Source organism: Numenius arquata, chromosome Z, assembly GCF_964106895.1.
Source record: "Numenius arquata chromosome Z, bNumArq3.hap1.1, whole genome shotgun sequence".
NCBI lineage: Eukaryota > Metazoa > Chordata > Aves > Charadriiformes > Scolopacidae > Numenius > Numenius arquata.
In genome coordinates, this window is record NC_133616.1 from 49,787,416 (window position 1) to 49,805,322 (window position 17,907).

The 17,907-nt window shown below is 40.4% G+C and overlaps 1 protein-coding gene across 1 annotated transcript in view; it reads right to left on the minus strand.

Moving 5' to 3' along the window:
* Positions 1-2,204: 2,204 nt before the first annotated feature.
* Positions 2,205-17,907, minus strand: part of ROR2 (receptor tyrosine kinase like orphan receptor 2) — a 69,050-nt gene continuing 53,347 nt past the window's right edge. The window contains exons 5-9 of the mRNA XM_074166391.1: positions 13,279-13,406; positions 10,350-10,664; positions 7,777-8,022; positions 5,886-6,088; positions 2,205-3,647 (exon numbers count right to left, since the gene is read on the minus strand). Of these exons, the coding sequence (XP_074022492.1) occupies positions 2,205-3,647; positions 5,886-6,088; positions 7,777-8,022; positions 10,350-10,664; positions 13,279-13,406 (2,335 nt within the window). The remainder of the gene's footprint in view (positions 3,648-5,885; positions 6,089-7,776; positions 8,023-10,349; positions 10,665-13,278; positions 13,407-17,907) is intronic.

Consider the following 17,907-nt stretch of genomic DNA (forward strand, 5'->3'; position numbering starts at 1 on the left):
CAAGCTGCAAGCAAAACACCCAAAGCTGTAATGCTCTTTGACTCTTAGAAATGGCCTGAATTTCAGACAGTGCTGTACAGAAGCTTCCACTGACTGCCATTCATGCATGTATTGTATCTCCTCTCTCACTGATGCATCTGTGGTATAACCAGACCATTTAACTTTCCATTTTTCAGGCAATAAGTTAGCAAAGGAAGCCAATGTAGTTGACTAACAAAGTTCGTTAATCTGACAACATGAAAACTAGAAGAGAAAAAGAATTTAAAGTAAATAAACTTCACTATTTTTTTATTTATTTATCCTTTATTTAGTAATAGCACCCAAAGCTGCATATATTAACACAAGTAGTAAAGCTTTCATATTTTATTCCTACCAGTGCATTTCCAAATCCAGGTGAAATGCTGGAAATAAGTAATGCTGTCATACCATGAACACAGGGTGTAGATCACAATGATACACGACTTACAAGTGAATCCTAATGTAATAAAAAGTTGTAGCTTAGGTGTGAAACTTGTAACATAAGGAACTGTGGCTATTTCTATTGCCACAAAGGACCATAACAAAACAGCAGCTGTAAGAACTATAAAGATAACATACTTAATCATACTTTTTGCATCACTTTATTGAATACTCCATGTTGGATGTACCACTTATAGTTATAGTGTGTGTTGGCTACAATGCTACAATGAGAATGTGTTTATTGCTTGTACTACAGAAACGGTCATGAAATGTATGGACCTGTTTGCATGTTTAACAAAATGAAACAGCAATACAATAAAACTGCACCATGTGATTATTGTAAATGGTTAAGTTATAAAGTCATTCATTCAAAAATCCAAATATTTCAATGAAAAAAGTATATAAAATGTAGTAAAACATAAATTACATTTAAAGGTCTGTACATGATTCATCCTGCAAATAGAAGCACAAAACCAGCATTTTGTACAGTATTGCTTATTTTGGTCTTCTAAAGTTCAAAGGTTCATTTTCACTAAAGAGGCAGGAAAAAAACATGGTTTCACACGCAATCCAGCAGTAATTGCGGTAAATCAAGTAAGTCTATAACCCCGCACAAACCCCAACACTTTTACAATGTAGGAACATATATATGGAGCCATTTTCTATACTTGATAACAAATATGCAATTAAAATTGGATTGTTAAGTTAGTGCACACCTACAATATCCCCTACAATATCCCCATTTTTGGTTAACAGTGTATTAAGGCTGCTTGCTGCTGAAAATACACAGCAGAGAAGGAATACTTTCATCCACAAATGCAGTCAGACGACCTCATCTGGAAGCTTCTGTCACGGTCATTCATTGGGAATGATGAAAGAAAGCCATCCTCTCTCTTCTCATGTTATTCCACAGGATGTTGTGGATGCTATGTTTATGTGAGTTCAAAATCATTTGGATGAATTTGTGGCATAAAATTCCATCAAGGGCTATTAAAAAGAAAAAAAAATCCACTTCTGGCTTGGGAAGTCCCTAAGCCACAAACTGCTGGAGGCTGGGGAAATTCTACAAGGGAAATTGCCCTTGCAGTCTTCCCTGGGCAGACATTATTGATGGCCTTTCGAGACATGCTACTGGGCTGGACAGACCCACGGTCTGACTCAGCACAGCCAATGTTATGTTTATTTTCCCTACTTTTCTGGTTATCATAACAAAAACATGGATCAATATTCTCAACTTGTTAATTTTTCAGACTCAAAAAGCAAACAACAATCTTGTAATCATTATATCAAAGAGATAAATACTATAAACTAAGCTGTCCATCACATCCAGGGCATTTCTTTATGCTCAGAGCAATTCTGTAACCATAGTTGGATTCCTTTTTGTGTTATTGATTTCAGCATAATTCACTAACATTACACTCACATATCATGACATACATGATGTGCAATGCTACTCTGCAATACGTTGCACAGCAACAGTACATAACTGAAAAGCAGCTTCCCTCAAGAACTGTAGGACAGTAAAAAAGAATAAACCCAGCAATTCTATACCATCATATTTACAAAATCTGATGATTGCAATGGTCAATAAACCTGGTATATCATTACTGCTGCACTTTACACGGGTGTAGGTTTTTTAGCTTTGTTTCTTTTAGTTAGATCAAAATCACAGCCATTAAGACTAAGGATCTACAATCTCAATGCATGGCAGTGATGTGAAATTCTTAGTAATTAGGCCAAATTCCTTAGGCTTCTGATTGAATTTCTGCTTCGTCTGTATGAAGTGTGTCATTATCGCCCAGCAATTCTGTTTCAGGCACAGAGCCCTCCTCTTCCTCTTCCTCCTGGACGGGATTCTGGGCAATGTCTTCTGTTCCATTGTGCGTGTCGTCTGTGCCCTCGGAGAGCAGAGCAGCCCTGTCAGCCACTGATGCGTTAGAAGGTGCCGTTGTTACATAGCCTGTGCTGGTGGATCCGCTCCCACTGTGGTGGGAGCCTGGTTTGGGAATGATCTGGGGAGGCATTTGCTGAGGAGCCATTTGCATTGGAATTTGGACAGGGTAAAAATTTGGCAAGTAAGCACCATAGGCAGGCATTGGCTGGTAACCATTGACTGGAATGTAGAGCTGAGGAGGTGGGACCATCGGTCTCATCTGCCCTTTCATTTGTATGAACTGCGGTTGAGGGAAAGGTGGAGTTTTCTGCTTTGGTCCAATGTACCTAACATTGCTGACGTTGCTAACAGGGCTTGTGCTGAGAGAACTTGTTTGTGTGGTGTTGCTTGCCCCAGAGGTTTGTGCTGAGCTGTTGTAATTAGAAAGGTTTCCCCATGTTCTTAGTCTGTTGTGTATATCTTTAAATCTTGGTCTTCTGTTGGGAAATTCATTCCAACACTCCAACATCAAAGTGTATATCCATGTGGGGCAGTCGTCAGGACATGGCAAAACCTGTCGGTTCCTGATCATCTCAATGACATCCTGGTTAGAATAACCACAGTAAGGCTGCAGGCCATAGCTGAAAACTTCCCACAACACAACTCCATATGACCATATATCCGAATCAATAGAAAACTTGCCATACATAATAGCCTCAGGGGACATCCACCGGATAGGAAGAAGGGAATTTCCCATCAATTTGTAGTAATCAGCAGCGTAAACTTCCCTGAAAAGTCCTAAATCAGATATTTTCACATTTAGTTTATCAAACACCAGTATATTTCTAGTGGCCAAGTCCTTGTGGACAACGTGGTGGCTTGAAAGATATTCCATTCCTGCAGCTATCTGAGTTACGATGTGGAAGAAGTCTGCTGGTTCCAGAGTGGATTTTACCGTCTTGTCATCGTCAGTGCTCCCAACATCCGAATGGGGAGATCTCATCACCAAGAACTCATGGAGGTCACTGTGGGAACAATAACTAAAAATCATGCTTATGGGTTGTTCCTTTGTCACTATTCCCAGCAAACAAACAATGTTTGGGTGCTGTAATCGTGATCTCATCATTGCCTCATGTTTGAATTCTTCCCGAAGAGCCAGTTCTGCTTTGTCTTTGAGTGTCTTGATAGCAACAGCTTGTGTCTGTTCACCTGGTGCTGTACCAAAAAGATGCCCCTTGTAGACTTTGCCAAATCTCTCCTCTCCTAACTCCTCCATAAACCGCACAGTGGACAGATTGATTTCTTTAAGTTTAGCCTGAAATTAAGTAAAGAAAATAAGTCAATAAAAAAATCATAATGTTTTCTAAACAGAACTTCTTATTAAATAAAAGCTCCCAGTGATTAGATGCTCCAAATGGAAGATAAATTGGGCCAAAATTACTTTTTAGCTTTTTGTATATTCGCATCAGCATATTGATTTTACAGTTAGCCTTGAAATAAGTTATACTATTATCAGAAGAGTAAATTGAGTTATGCTGCAAGATGATGAGTATAATTATTTTTCAAAGGAGCAAGCATATTTCTTGAAAGGTAAATAAATAATCAGTTCAGAGTAAATCTGGCAAACGATGATGTCTATAAACTGCAGCTGCACTTGCCCTACAGATCTGCACAGAGGTGCTCACTGGAGATCTGTCAGAAAAGCTGTGGGCACTGGCTGAGGAGGTGGCAGTCTCAGGGTGCACTGTAGCATCCTTTCCAGCAGAAGGAGGAACAAAACCTCTCCCTTTCAGTTCTGAAGTAGCAGGTGCGTCCTTTCTCCCCCATTGCACTACAGGAACAGGCTCCACTGAAAAACCTCATGCTAGCTTTGATGAAGAGGGGTTGAAAGAGGATCAGAAGGAAGAAGGAATTTCTCTTTGGTATGTGAAGGAAAAAGTGGCAAAGCCAAGAGTGAGAAATCCCCAGAGCATCCCTCCTGCAGCTACCGGGGAGAGCAAGAGAGTTTGTGATGGTGATCTAATGGGTCTGTCCTGACCAGTGTGTGCTGGAGGAGTCCCCAACCGAGCCAGATGCAGCTGGCAGAACTTCACACAGAGGGCACCTCAGCAGCAGGGAGTAGGGCAGGCTGTAAAGAGGATTTAACAGGTGATTTGGGAAAAAGCTCTGATTTTAATGAACAAAGACTATGGACTAGACCAGGCAGTTTCCAGCTGTTAAAGAAGTTTCTTTGCCCTAGGTTACCCATAGCAGAGTCTCAGGCAATAATCCAATGATCTAAAGAAAAAAAAATAATTTATTTGAGTGGTACAGCAGCAAGGACAGCTCAGGCTGGGTGCCCCTGAAAAGGACCCAGAACCAAGAAACTCCTGGGCAATTATATCCTTACAGTCGATGCATCTGCCCCTCATGCGTTCTTCATGCATACTCCTTGTCCAATAGTAATTTGTGATCTGGGTCTTCTTATTCCTTATTGGATTCATTCTTTGTTTCCAGAGGGGTCACTAACTGTTCTTATCTTGGCAAGTTGCATCCTCCGCTGACAGTGTCTTCCTTATCTACTGGCTTGTACCAGTCTCAGGGCCTTCTTTTATCTAGCTAAGTAGAAGTTCAAAAAAAGTTGAACTTATCTAGGTGAAGTTCATGGCTTGCGGCCTAAGACTTCAGCAACTTTACCTACTTGTGCTGAGTGAGTTCTATATAAGTAGTACACCAATGCGGGCTAGCACCAAATGATTAACTCTAAGTGATTAATTTTATTTAAACTGAACCATTAATAATCCCTATTCCTTTACACCAGCACAGCCAGACTCAGACATTAAACCTCCTCCTTACCACACAAAATCAATGTGGTTTGTTACAATTGGTAATATCCCAGAAATATTCTAGAGTTTCCTGAACAGATGTTGCCAATTGTTCCAAATTGAGCATTATTTTTTTGAGCTTTCATTTTGTAAATGCTGTGATTAAAACTTCAACATTAGCTCTGAACAGGATTTTGATGCAGAGATCAGTTAGTTGACCGAGAAAATCGCATGCAGGAGCTGAGGTCTGTAGGCAGAAGTTCAAAGCCATTTTCATTTCACTGTCCTTTGTGATACACAGCCTTAGAAACATGTTGCACCCCAGCTCAACTCCCTGCTCAGTGATGGTTCAGAATACCAGCTACAGATTAGACAAGAAATCCCACGGTGCATCCTGCTTTAAACAAGCAAACTGGACACGTTGTTACCAGGAGAGAAAATGAGCTCCAGGCTGAAGGGTGGATCAGAAATAACAACATTTCCAGTCACTGAGACCACATGCAGAATGAGGACTGAGAGGTAAAGGCAAATGTCATAAAATACTTAGTCATGAAAGTTGTTGCCCAAGGCTGGGAATTCTAGATACAACTAGGGAGTGCAAGACCTAGTTTTCACTGAAGTAGATGGCCAGCGTGGTATGAAAATTAGGTCCCCTATGACATGGCTCAATTTGAACACCAACAACCTGAGACACTGAAAATCATGATGCTTTGGAAATATGTGGCCTTGGCAAACTCTGGGAAAAATACCTGTTTATGTTGATTAATGAGTGGCATTTCCATGTCCTGGCTAGGAGATGCCATCAGCTGGCGGCGCTGTGGTGTAGCAGCAGATGCCTTCTGCTTGTTTCTGCACATACAGACAAGGAAGAAAAGGCAGGCGATAACCAGAGGGATGGCTATGCTGGGAACCAGGATATACAGGATTCCCATTTTACTGTTGTCATGTGGACCTGTCGGGCACAGAAATGTTCATTGTTTACAATAAGCATTTTTAATGTATTCAATAGTAAAGCAAAAAAAGCCAGCCCAAACCCAGTATAATTATTGATACTATATTTTAAACAAAAAGTAAACTTTTGTAGCTTGAAAGCAGAAGTCACATTACTGTCTACCCCTTCTTCATAATTTTCCATTAAGTATTTCAAAGAAGTTTGAATGGACATAACAACTAGCAGTATGAAGGTAAACTAGAAGCCCCATATTTAATGTGTTGACTGTAACAATATGTGGTTTATTTCACTTTATTTTTGAGGCTTCTCGTTGTGGGAACTGTAGAACATAGACCAGAGTATCACTGCACTATCTTGTTTGGGGGATAAAAAAACAAGTGAGTAGTCTTTATCACAGTATATAGAGCAGTGAACTCAATGTGATAAGCCGCAGCACAACATTGTAGTCTGGACTTCTTGCCCAACTTCAGCCATTTCATCAGCATTTTGTCCACTTTTTATCTCCACTGGTACTACTTCTATGCCTACTTCTATGCCTACTAAAATAAATCTAATTTCTCACTGGCAGAGATATAATTTGTTCTGTACTTAATAAAATTAAAGTGCTTCCATATTACAGTGAGACAGACATGAAAAAGCCATCAATACACTTAATAAGACTGCTCTGGAATCTTCTAAAACCACTGTTTTCTTTATACTTTGAGACTCTAGGAACGCATTGTGATGTCCAAAATGCTTATTGGAACTGCCTGGGATGTTTTCTGCAACCCATGACTTTGCTATTTGTGGCTGCTGCATTCACCACAACCACATCCCAGTGTTATCTTTACACCATGTTACATGAAATGTAGAAGTTTATTATAAATGTCAAATCATGTTACTGTTAAAAGATGAAGTAACTAAGAAATTTCGTATCAATTTTTAGCGCTGTTAAATATCCAGGCAATCTGTAACAAAAGCACTTTTGTGACTTCTATGATACATCTGTTGCTGCAGAAAACATGCAGCATGCTGCAGAAAACATGCTTCCTAATGAAGCACAGTATTAAGTTGCTTTGTTGTGCCCAAAGACTGTTACCACTGTAACAGCTCTAGAGTGAAGGCTGTACTAATACAGGGAAGTGAGTGGGACAGTATTAAGCTGTGAGAGCTGTGCTTTTTATTTTTGCTATGTTGTGTTGTACAGAGCCACTAGCAGATAGCATAGAACTTTTCTGATAATATCTTTTTTATGACATCTCTGCTTCTGCACTTCACACGGTTTCTTTCCAACCAAGCACAGTGCTGTATCTCCCTCTACAGGACCTGAAAATCCTTGCTGCCTGCAAGGTGCCATACAGAGCAAAAGCAATATACCATTGAGTAGTATGAGCAAAGCAAACACATATAGGTGATAAGTGCATCAAGTCTGGCATAGTTAGAATACAAATTGCAGTAGTATCGTTAATTATTATCTCAGCTTAAGCACCCTATACTTATTAAAAAGTGTCATAATATCTCAGTTACAAGTTCTGATCTCCAGAAAATATTAAACGCTTACAACACAAACCAAAGGTGCCTCGTTACAGCAAGCGAAACATTTTAAAGCAAAACCCTCTTAAGTGAATTGTACTTGTAAAAATAGGGAACATTTAAAACTGCACAGGATTCAGGCCAGTAGTAGGGGAAAAAAGAAAGAGAATACATACTACAAGAAGGTATGTCACACAGTTCCATGCGTACGTTTTTATTCTTTGTAAAACACCAGGGCCCATCCATCTGACCTCCAGGATTTCGGCAATATGCATGTCCTCCACCTAGCTCTGGGAACTGTGTGCTTGTCAGGTCGTGGCTGTGGGGACTCTGGGAGTCCCAGAGTTGGCAAGCGTGGCCAGACTTGGTAACACTGACTGTCCCTCTGTAATCTGCGCCAGAACCATTGTAGCACTGATGATCTGCAACATAGGGTTTGACAAAAAGTTGCAAATAACAAAACAATCAAGGCCCAACAAGACCAAAAGGGTAGAAGTGCATAGACCATGTATGAAAAAAATGCTTGAATTTAGGTACTTCAGGATTTAAATGAAAGCTGTGGGTTTTGAAATAACAGTTCTGTGAGTATCTGTATTTTTACACCCAGTTATTTCTGGATTCTGCCCTATAATGTCTCAGCTTTATGACTATAAACACCAATATTTGGTAACTCTGAATGCAAGCTGATACTGTGAGAAATGAGCTGAATTTTGCTTCAGCTACTTGGTATATTTCTATTTGTGTGCTCGGTTATAGCATCTAACTAATCCTTACAAGTACCCTGGAATGGCCCAGAGACTCTGGTTTACAGGAAGCCATTTAGGTAAAGAGAACCGAATTGATGGTAGACTGATAAGCGAACAAAGGACGGTGGAAGGTGATAAGTGGATAAAGGCCACCTGGGGGGGTGACTGAAGAAAAGAAGGATATGGACACTAGATCAAGAAGATGACCACCAGGATGTTTGTAACTACTAACATTAGACAGTAGATATTAGCAGAGACTGTGAAACAATGTATTGTTAATTAAAGGTTTGTGTCTTTAGGCGGTCGGGAAGAATGTGAGCTCCAACTTCTCAGCCAATGAGAAGAGAGACAGGCATTCAGGCGGCCGGGAAAGAAAGGTATAAAATATCTAAAAGACTAAAGATGTGTGTGCCTCTACTTTGAGATGCACCCGATTCAGCGCTGCTTCGTACAATAAACCTTTGCTCCAGTGACTTCGTCCTCTTTAAAATTTTAAGTGTGAGCCGGTGTTTCTCACAATACTAAGGAACATATATGGACCTTTAGATACAGGACAAGGTAAGTTAAACTAAATTAGAGATATGAGTTTCATTTCAGCAAAAGTCTTCAGATGCCAACAGTATAAATTTCCCACCACTTTTATTTCTCATAATCTTCCTGTCTTCCTCACACTGCTCACTTCCTAAAGAAACCAGTGCTGCATTTTCTAAAGCCTCTTGCCCATTTTTTCTTCTTTCCTTCTTTAGAAAAAAGGGATTCAGACTTTTCTTCTCTTTAGATAGATTGCTTTCATATATGGTGAACTGCTATCTATTTTGCTGCTATTCTTTTTGAGTGCTTGTCTCCCATATGTATCAACTGAACTGAATCATGCATTTTTCTGTATGTTTGCAACATTACCTTCTCCATTTTCCTGAGTCACTCGCAGTAATCCAGCTCTCTCAAAGCCCTTCCTCCAAACCCCCAGGTACTCAAGTCACAGCTGTTCCACCAGACTGAGCGTTGCTGGCTCTGAAGATTACAGATGACTTGCCAGACTTTTTGTTGGTTTTATTCTCATTCCTTTTTCTTGATACCTCTTCCCAGACTGATTTGTCTCAGTCATCATTTTCTCAGTTATTTCTCCTTCTCAGCTACACTAGATTATTGCCTTACAAGCACACAGCTAGTCTTCCATGCCCACCATTATGCCATGACCCTGCTCCTAACTGTGGGTTCAGACAATGGATATTCAGAATAATCTTATCACACTTTGAACTTTAAACATCTTTAGTCTCTTGGAGCTTTCATTGCAGGGAGTGGTGATTAATTGCTAGGAAACAGAGTAGGCAGAAAAATTATCAGCACATAACTATTGACTGCTAACAGCCCTTCTCTTGGATGCAAATACAAATTCACAGAGGTGAGATCCGTGTTTTCACTCATCCTGTATGGGTGAAGAAAGACAGTTACACTCCATGCTCGTTTTACAGGAGTGAAGTTCCATATAGAAAGAAGGAACATTAAATATTTTAATTTCTTAACAGATTTTTCCAGCGAATCTTCCACAGGTCATTTGAGGTTTATGGATAGGTAAACATAACTCACAAATAGCTGTATGGGTGGACTAATCCAGAAAGGCAAGGTCTGAGCCAGAGGTGTGGGCAGGCACGTGGGAGGGGAAGTCTGCAATGCTTTGCTGCCCTTTGCAAATCTGAGATGAATCCATTGTGTGCACAGAATTTTATAGCGCAGAATGGCTGATATAACCTTTTCAGTACTAAGCAGCATCCTTTAAACTTCCTTGCCATCCTAACCATACCTTAAAACAGTGCAAGGTTATGGTCAGTATTAACATGATAAAAAGTAGTAGCATCCAGTATAGCACTATACATATATGTTTATATATATATATAAGTACTTTCTTTACAAAAAAGAATGACTGATAAAATACTGTCTCTCACACCCGACCTGAGGAAGCAACAAACGCTACTTTTTCCCAGTGACGACACACCCAGACTTACATCGGCTGAGTCTCTCTACGGGGATCCCAATCCTTATGCAATTGGCAGCTTCCAAGGTGTCAGGTCGTGGGAGATCCTCACACTTAGGCAACTGTAGCTGCATCAAGATGAGGGGGTTTGACCTAGCAATGTTGTACTCCTGCCTACAGAGATCATTCTCCAGAACTTCACATTCATCCCGGCACAGATCCCGTGGCTTAGGGGTCCGAGAGCGCTCATCACACAGTGGGAACACAAAGTGGCAAAAGGATGGTATAGCAAACCGTGAGCACTGATCAGACAAATGTGTAGAAGTGCCAATCATGGTAAATGCAGCTGGAAAGGAACAAAAGTATTGCTTAAGTATTAATTCACAAAAAGGATGAGAAACAACATAATTTTCTTGTCATTTGACTTCTGTAACTTCCGTCTTTTCCTGAAGGTCTGAAAGCTTACTGAATAGCACGGAAATGAGGTAATTTCTGCTGTAAAGGAGACCTGACAAATGCAGAAAGCAAACCCAGCATCCCAGTTTCCCTCTGATGGCTGCTCAGAGCTTAGAACCCCAGTTCTTAGGAATTTACCCAAGTGACTAGCATTGAGCAAACTGTTGGCACTTGCCTAATTTTAACTTGAAAGGACAAAGAGCAAAGGCAAGATACACCTGCCAGAATGCTGACATGTTTTTCCAAAGTTCTTAATTAGGTAAAATCTGAATGAGGAACACCTAGGTTCTTCCTTCTGTAGACATTTTGATTAATAAATAAGGCAAGTGTTTTTCAAGTCCTAAAAGGCAAAAGGAAGTGTACCATTTTTATTTGAAGAGTTATTGCTATTAATAGACATGAGAAGACTAACAGGCAGCAATTTTGGCAAAAATTAATATAATCAATCTCAGCATACTGATCACATTAAGATGAAGTCATAAGGGATTAGGAACTTAATCCTCCCCTTCAGATCTCAGCATCTGCATACTAGCATTTATCTGAGAGTTTTCTTGCACACTGCAAAGAAAAGACAAATGTGCATGTGTAACGTATCTGGGGATGAATGAAGTTTTAAATGCAGAAAAGTTCATTCCACACTGGAAAGCATCATTTGTGAATGAGGCTTGCTAGACTGCACGTTCCACCAATATACCCTGTTAAAAGAGAGGAAATGAGCAGTGCAAGTCTTTCAGCAGTCTAGAACCTACAAATCAATTCTTTCCCTCTTGTCCAGCTCTCTCCTCTCAACCAAATACTTCCTGCTGCCACCTGCTATCAGAGAGTCTCCCATCTCTTCCTAAACATGACACATGCAACAAGCAGCCCCAACTCCAGCCTTTTGTGCCGTTTACACCTTTGCTTATTTTAATACAGGGATATTAACCAGGAATATAACTGTTTATTGGTCATGTAGGGAACACCACATGCAAGGATGGTATCAGACCTTAAATGATAGCTATGGCATGTGCTTCTCCTGAAGACAAACAGGGAAAAAATAAACCTGGAGGAGTGAAGCAGTCACTGTTGGCTATTTGAAATATCACGCTAATTTTTGTGAAGGCATTACAGAATTCAGATCAGCATGAGTGAAGAGTGCACAATTCACAACCATGTCTTTATTTTGATGAGGGACACAGAACTTGGAAGGATGGTGTGGTGGCATCTAAGGGTTGTTTTTTTTTTTAGTTATTAAAGAGATATTAAACATCTCAACAAAGACATTGCTAGCCACACACATCCAGATATCAGGGGTCAGGTCTCTGTACTCTTTATTGTTGGCCTTCCGGTCATTCAAGTCATGTCTCAAGTGTTTCTCCAGAACTGTCCTTCTTTTAGTAGAAGGCTGCAATTCTCACCCAACCACTTGGCCGGGACTGAACAGAACCAGGGGCCATAGAGACAAAGGGAATGTCATCATCATGGCAGGGAAATGAAAATCCAGAGTGAAAATTCCCTGTAGATGTAGCCTGTAACCTTATTATATGTTCTTGGTGTTGGGCGATAGGTGTCATCATTTTCCACGCGCAGCCTCCCCTGAATGCCCTATGGCTCTGGCCAAAAGGACCTTCCACCAAGAACTGTTCTTAGGGAGTCTGGGCTAAAGTATAAGCAAAATCTCAGCAGCAAAATCTCAATGGTAGATATTTTTTTTTTTGTCTCACACATTACCACAATTTCAAAAATACCCTGTCATTTGGACAGAGAACACTCAGTGTTGCAGTAACTCTATTGTGTATAAGAAGACTCATAAGAACTATGTATGCTTTGAAATCCTCAGGGTTATTTTGCATAAGGCATTTGGTATGTCTTTCAGATGCATATAGTTTGAAAATGCCATTTTATTAATGGATTACCGTTGTTGCCTAGCTAGGCACTGAGCAGTTCTACATGATGGTTCACAGAGTTTTCCTGAACAACAAGAGTTCTGTCAGAAATTCTCCTCAACTCCAGATCAGAGAGTCCCAGCCTCAACCTCCAAAAATCTAACTGATAATCAGTGGTATTAGGAATCTAGCAGCCGGGTCATCGATGTCCATGTTGCATATTCCAGAAACAAGTGTCATTTGATCACTAAACTTTTTCTGGAATATATCACAGTTTTTGCTTGTGTTTGTTTTGGTTTTTTTCTTTTTTTTTTTTAAGAAGGACATTATGAACCTGATTCATGGAGTCACAAATTTAGTCATTTCAGACAGCTGAACATTTCCATATTGCTGAAAATTGCTGTTAAATAGTCAATGTTCGACATTTTACTTAAGGACATAGAAAAAGCTTCTACACATGACAACAGACATTCATCTTCCTTGCTCCAAATTTTGCTAAATGCACAAGCGAGAAACTGGCTTACAGCCTCGAAACCTTAATATAAGGATAAAATTGAAAAAGATGATAGCATTATTTATACCTGCATTCGGTACTTTCATTGATGTTTTTTGCCCTGCTACAGGGATGTATAAGCTTACCAGTAATTCGGTTTTCAATTTCCCCTTGCATCTGGAGGGAGTCCACATAAATGGTCCTGTTTCCAATGATTCGTGCACATGCAATTCCCCTGTATGGCTGACAGAACCCATCTTCATGGTATTCTTCTCTGAAAAAGACAGGTTAGGATTTTATAAATAGAAGTCTAGCTGTCCTCAATGATTTTTTACAAAGTATATTCTTATAAAAGGAGAAAACCCCTAAAGACTGTAAATCTGAAATTGTTCCATTCCCTGGATGCAGCTTTCTCCTCCAATTATCTTTTCACTACCTTAGAAACATAAATGAGGCACCCTGTAAGTAGTTTATAGAGAAAGAAGTAAACCAAAACCCAAGATTAATTTAAAAATCTTATGTTAATAGTAATGGGATTTGACAAATGAATCTATTAAAAAGCTGTTAGACTTAAGACAGCAAATAGATCTTGTTACATATCCCCATGCATTTTTGGCATCTAGCTGCACCCAGTACAGGCAAACAGTTGGTTCTCTTCTCCCACCTCTCTCCCTTTCTTCATTTCCTGTAGTAAACAACAGATGAGACCTTGCCAAGCTTTAATTAAAACACAAAATAATTTTGAACTCTAAATTAGGTAAACAGAATAAAAAGTAATCAAGGTTTCAACCTCTTTTCCTCTTCTCTCTAGTCAGAATCAATGCCAAATTTCTCTTCTAACATGTATCTTAATACATTTTTCAATGCAATGATGTTTTGGGCCAAATTTTACTCCTTACATTAACATAAATATTTTAGCACAAAAGCACTAGCCTAATGGCTCAGTGGTTCAACACATCATCCCCAAAGCCCTGGTAAATAACACAGAGCTGATCCATAGATCTTAACCGTCTGAGTACTGAAAAAGGGCTTCAGAATGAACACGCTCTCAGGGTTAATATCCAGTATGCTGTGTGTTTCCTCTGGCACAGCACAGCCTCTGTGCTAGGATTCAGTAACCTGATGGATTCACATCATGTCATTCACTGCACGATGGACCAAAAAAGGCTTAAAACATAATCTAGAAAACCATGACTCTAGAATAATCCTAGGACACCAAAAAGCTTAATCAGCTTTTGTAACTAAACAGTCAGTTCAAAAGTCTGAGGCACCTCTCCCATACCAGTGATTTTTGAAGTATTACTTCAGTACTCTTCTACACTTTGTATGTTATTATCTTTGGATATCGGTACTTGTTTTGTCACCTACATTTCCACTTCTCTTACAAATACCTTCACTCTTCCTTTGCATGTCACATGAGCAGGACAAAATCATCGGTGGATACATGTAAACTCACATTGCTTCAGCTAGGCAAAATCAGCACAAAAATCTGCTGCCTGACAACAGCTAACCATGAAGAACACATCACCCAACACCTATGCAGTGCCAAGTGAAGCTCATTATTTCCAGTATCTTATTCTGTCTCTTTTCATTTTTTCTCTGCTATGTCTCCTTGATAAAGCTCATCTCTTCAGGAAAAAGTTATCACCATTTCTTAAAGTATAAACTCTTTGGCAGTGAAAGGTTGGAGATAGAGTGTAGCCAAAAGCTGGAACTATTGATCACCACATGAGCAACATGTCTTCATTTCCTCCCAGAAAAACAGTAACTTAACAGGACCTGATCAATCACACAACTGCTAGATAAACCACAGTGATATGAAGTGTCTCATGCAATTTTTATTGGTCTTTATTTCCCATCACAGCATGATTGTTAAATATTCATAAAGCAACATTTTGTCTACAAACTCTGAAATAAGTTCTGCTTCCACAAAGACAGGTAAGTTTTGATTATAGTGGATGAAGTAAAGGAGGAGTCTTTCAGGATCAATTAATTTCTGCAGTGAAATTCTTTCACTCTCATAACAAAACCTTTAATTTTGCAACAATTGCATCATACCTGAAGGGACAATAATATCAAAGCACTTTGTCTGTGCCTGTTTTATGATCCTTGACCACTTTACCAGGAAGTCAGCAATTCCCATAAGGTGCTGAATGAATACAAAACCCCTCTTTGACCTCCTTCTCGAGAGTAAATTCATACCGCTATCCTGCAGAACAAAGCCCGCAATTTATCTAACTGAAACTGTACCTCACACTTCAACTCTCAGTGCAGGGCTATCTTGCCAGCATAAAAAAAAAAAAAAAAAAAAAAAAAAAAGAAACAACCCAAAACAAACCTCTGTAAAAAAATATAAAAAATAATGCTCCAAACAGCATGGGTTTGGTGACAAGACCAATGTGATCTCTTACTTAGCTCAGTTTATTTATTTCTGTCAAGAGCCTCTAAATACAGCTTAGATACTAAATATACACACATATGCTTCCCTCTCCCATGTTATAGTCAACTGCTGATTAAACTAAACTGGATATGACCATTACCATGGATGCAAGCAAAATTAAACAGTAACCTGATGTCAGATACTCTAATAGAAGCTAGGCTGTTATTCTACATGCATCTTTGTCAGGTTGGGTCAGGCAACCCAGTGAATACATTTTGACTAGTGCTAGTGATTGACTAGAGTGCTCACTGAGCAACTTTCCATCATTTACCAGCAGTCCTGGCAAACCAGGGAGGTCCCAGCTGACTGGCATCTAGCAAATGTGATGCCCATCCACAAGAATGGCTGGAAGGGCAATCCGGGGAACTACAGGCCTGTCAGTCTGACCTCGGTGCCTGGGAAGGTCATGAAACAGATCATCCTGAGTGCCATTATGTGACACGTGAGGGACAACCAGGCAATCAGGCCCAGCCAGCATGGGTTCATGAGAGGCAGGTCCTGCTTGACAAACCTGATCTCGTTCTGTGACAAAGTGACCCGCTTGGTGGATGAGGGAAAGGCTGTGGATGTTGTTTACCTGGACTTTAGTAAGGCCTTTGATACAGTTTCCCACAGCATTCTCCTGGAGAAACTGGCTGCCCATGGCTTGGATGGGAGTACTCTCTGCTGGGTAAAAAACTGGCTGGAGGGCTGGGCCCAGAGGGCGGTGGTGAATGGAGTTAAATCCAGTTGGTGGCCGGTCACAAGTGGTGTCCCCCAGGACTCAGTATTGGGGCCAGTCCTGTTTAATATCTTTATCAATGATCTGGACAAGGGGATTGAGTGCACCCTCAGTCAGTTTGCAGATGACACCAAGTTAGGTGGGAGTGTTGACCTGCTTGAGGGCAGAAAGGCTTTGCAGAGGGATCTGGACAGGCTGGGATGAGGTTCAACAAGGCCAAGTGCTGGGTCCTGCACTTGGGTCACAACAACCCATGCAGTGCTACAGGCTTGGGGAAGAGCAGCTGGAGAGCTGCCTGGCAGAAAAGAACCTGGGGGTGTTGGTCGACTGTTGGCTGAACATGAGCCAGCAGTGTGCCCAGGTGGCCAAGAAGGCCAACAGCATCCTGGCCAATGTCAGGAACCGTGTGGTGAGTAGGACTCCGGAGGTGATCGTCCCCCTGTACTCGGCACTGGTGAGGCCCTACCTTGAGTACTGTGTCCATTTTTGGGCACCTCACTACAAAAAATACATTGAGGTGCTGGAGTGTGTCCAGAGAAGGGCAATGAAGCTGGTGAAGAGTCTGGAGAACAAGTCTTATGAGGAGCGGCTGAAGGAGCTGGGGTTGTTTAGCCTAGAGAAAAGGAGGTTTTTCTCCTTATTGCTCTCCACACCTGTCTGAAATGAGGTTGTAGAGAGGTGGGTGGTTGGTCTCTTCTCCCAAGTAACAGGTGATAGGACCAGAGGAAATAGCCTCAAGTTGCACCAGGGTTTAGATTGGATATTAGGAAAAATTTTTACACTGAAATGGTTATTAAGCATTGGAACAGGTTGCCCAGGGAAGTGGTGGAGTCACCATCCCTGTCGGTATTTAGAAGATGGGTAGATGTAGTGCTTAGAGATATGGTTTAGTGATGGTTTTTGTCAAGTGTTAGGCTGATAATTGGACTAGATGATCTGAAAGGTCCCTTCCATCCTAGGCAATTCTATGATTCTAAAATTAAATTAGTCTTCTTAGGACAATAGTTGGTTTCAACAAAGCTGCAGAAGTGGCAGCACTTAGAGTCTCCTTACATATTAATCTTTCACTCAGCACATAGTAAAACATCTGCATCAAAAAGCAAGCTGGGAGGAATCTGGTAAAACAGAAAAGGAGCAGAATCATGCTCAGTTCAAACAGGAGTCTTTGGAACCGTGTGTGGCTTTGATTCATGCTCCAAGCCGTATGCCAACAATTCAGTTGCTGATTATACCAAGAGTTAAAAGCTGTTGAAAACAGGCAGAAATACTGACTCTTCAATTTCCTGCTGCTTGAGCTGTAATGACTGCTATGATCAAGAACCCTTGGTAAAAGCAGAAATCTGACTCTACAAGAGTAATCCAGAAGAGTTCAATTTGTTTCCCTTGCAGAAATCTTGCAAGCTAACTGCCATAAGTACTTTTCTGTCTTCTTTATTGTTTCTTTCTGAATGTTTCAAGATGGCATTACCTTTTCTCACTAGAAATTTTCTTCCATTTTTATAAAACTATTTTTTTTTACAAACCAGGGTCAGAAACATCCCATGTGTTGACCTTCTTTTTTCACCTTTGCTGGAGGGCAATCTCAAAGACAGTGCACCTGGAACATGAATTTTC